The sequence below is a fragment of the Manis pentadactyla genome, chromosome 9 (assembly GCF_030020395.1).
Source record: "Manis pentadactyla isolate mManPen7 chromosome 9, mManPen7.hap1, whole genome shotgun sequence".
Taxonomy (NCBI): domain Eukaryota; kingdom Metazoa; phylum Chordata; class Mammalia; order Pholidota; family Manidae; genus Manis; species Manis pentadactyla.
The window spans coordinates 18,678,705-18,680,432 of record NC_080027.1 but is presented as its reverse complement, the minus strand read 5'-3'; the positions used below and the strand labels follow the sequence as shown (position 1 = coordinate 18,680,432).

The window sequence follows — 1,728 nt, the reverse complement described above, 5'->3', positions numbered from 1 at the left end:
GACTGGTTAGCGCTGACGTGTAGCTGGCTGCTATTGAGGGGGGCACAGTGGCTAATGTAGGAGGCTTCGTCCAGCAGCTGAGCAGTGCCAGCCATAGGCATGGAGAACGCCCAACGGTGATGCTCCCTATGGTGGCAGCCTGCCCAGACCATTCTCATGGCAGGCTTCTCGTGGTGCCCTGCCTCTCTTGGCTCCTGTTCCTACCGGGTTCCCTAGGCTTCCCTTCTGGTTTATGAGCCACCGAATGCCTTTCTAACAAATTCCTTTTCTGCTTAGGTTAAGAACTCTAACTTGTACAGCAGCCTTGACATCTTTATTCCTCAGGCTATAGACCAGGGGGTTCAGCATGGGGATCACAATGGTGTAGAACACAGAGAGGATCTTGTTATAGGCTGAAGCACTCTCAGGGTTGGGTTGGACATATACAAGGAAGACAGATCCGTAGAAGAGAAAGAGGGCTGTGAGGTGGGAGGCACAGGTGGAGAACGCCTTGCGCTGGGCTTCCCGGGACCTCATCCTACAGATTGTGACCAGGATATAGGCATAAGAGACCAAGATGACTGAGACTGTGGGAACGGTGACCAAGGCAGAAATAAAGAGCAGGACAACGTTGGCTACCGTGGTGTCTGAGCAGGCCAGTTGGAGCACAGGGGGGATGTCACAGAAGTAGTGATCAATGATGTTGGGGCCACAGTAAGGCAGGATGAAGGCATTCCCTGTCTGCAGAGCTGAAATGAACACCCCCACAGCATAGGTGAACACCCCCAGCTGGACGCACAAGCGCTTGGACATGATGGTGTGGTAGAGGAGAGGGTGGCAGATGGCCACAAATCGGTCATAGGCCATGATGGCCAGGAGAAGACACTCCCCTGTGCCGTGGAGGATCATGAGGGCCATCTGGACCACACAGCCTGCAAAGGAGATGGACTGGTCCACAGTGATGAGGCTGATCAGCAGCCTGGGGGTGAACACGGAGGAATTGCAGATGTCAAGGAAGGACAGCACACTCAGGAGGAAGTACATGGGGGTGTGGAGGGCGGAGCTGGCCCGGATCAGGTCCATCATGCCCAGGTTGCCCACCAGAGTCACCAGGTAGATCAGCAGGAAGATGGCAAAGAGGAGCTGTTTTTGGTCGGCCTGGTCTGTGAGGCCCAGCAGGATGAATCTTGTCACTGTGGTATGATTCTGCCCCAGCGCCATTCCACTGGTGTGGTTTCCAGACGACAATGAACAAGGGGAGAACCAAGAATATTAACACTCCCATCAAAAAGGTAGTTTCACATCTTCTGCAACTGAAAAGCCACCTCTGCCTCTGCTTGGCAGGCTGCACCCCAAATCCCACATCAATCCTACCACGTCGCACTCACGTTTTTGTGCTAAGGGTTCCCTGTCCCCATGGGGTAATGTCTAGGTTCTCTAAGCATGCCAGAGGTCCTCTAGGACACAGCTCCACCCTGCCCTGTTTGCCCTCTAGCAACTCTGAACAACCTACTTCTACAAACACATCATGTTATATTGCAAAGTATATGACTTTTCAAATTCTATACTTTCTTCTTGGAAAGTCCTTTGGTCTCCCCAGACTCAGCTTCCTCCCTCTCCTCCATTTCAGTTACTCCTTTAGTTGAATTGTGACACTATATTTTAACATTAAAAATTGCCCATCCATTTTTCCTATTGGATTCTTTCACTCCTTGTAGGAGGACAGTTACTTCATGTCTTAATAATTTG

At 51.4% G+C, this 1,728-nt stretch overlaps 1 protein-coding gene across 1 annotated transcript; it reads right to left on the bottom strand.

The window, feature by feature from the left end:
* Positions 1-252: 252 nt before the first annotated feature.
* LOC118909741 (olfactory receptor 1009-like) lies at positions 253-1,200 on the bottom strand. The gene has a single exon (XM_036880480.2). It carries the CDS (start codon positions 1,198-1,200, stop codon positions 253-255), a length of 948 nt encoding a protein of 315 aa, XP_036736375.2.
* Between the last annotated feature and the right edge of the window lie 528 nt (positions 1,201-1,728).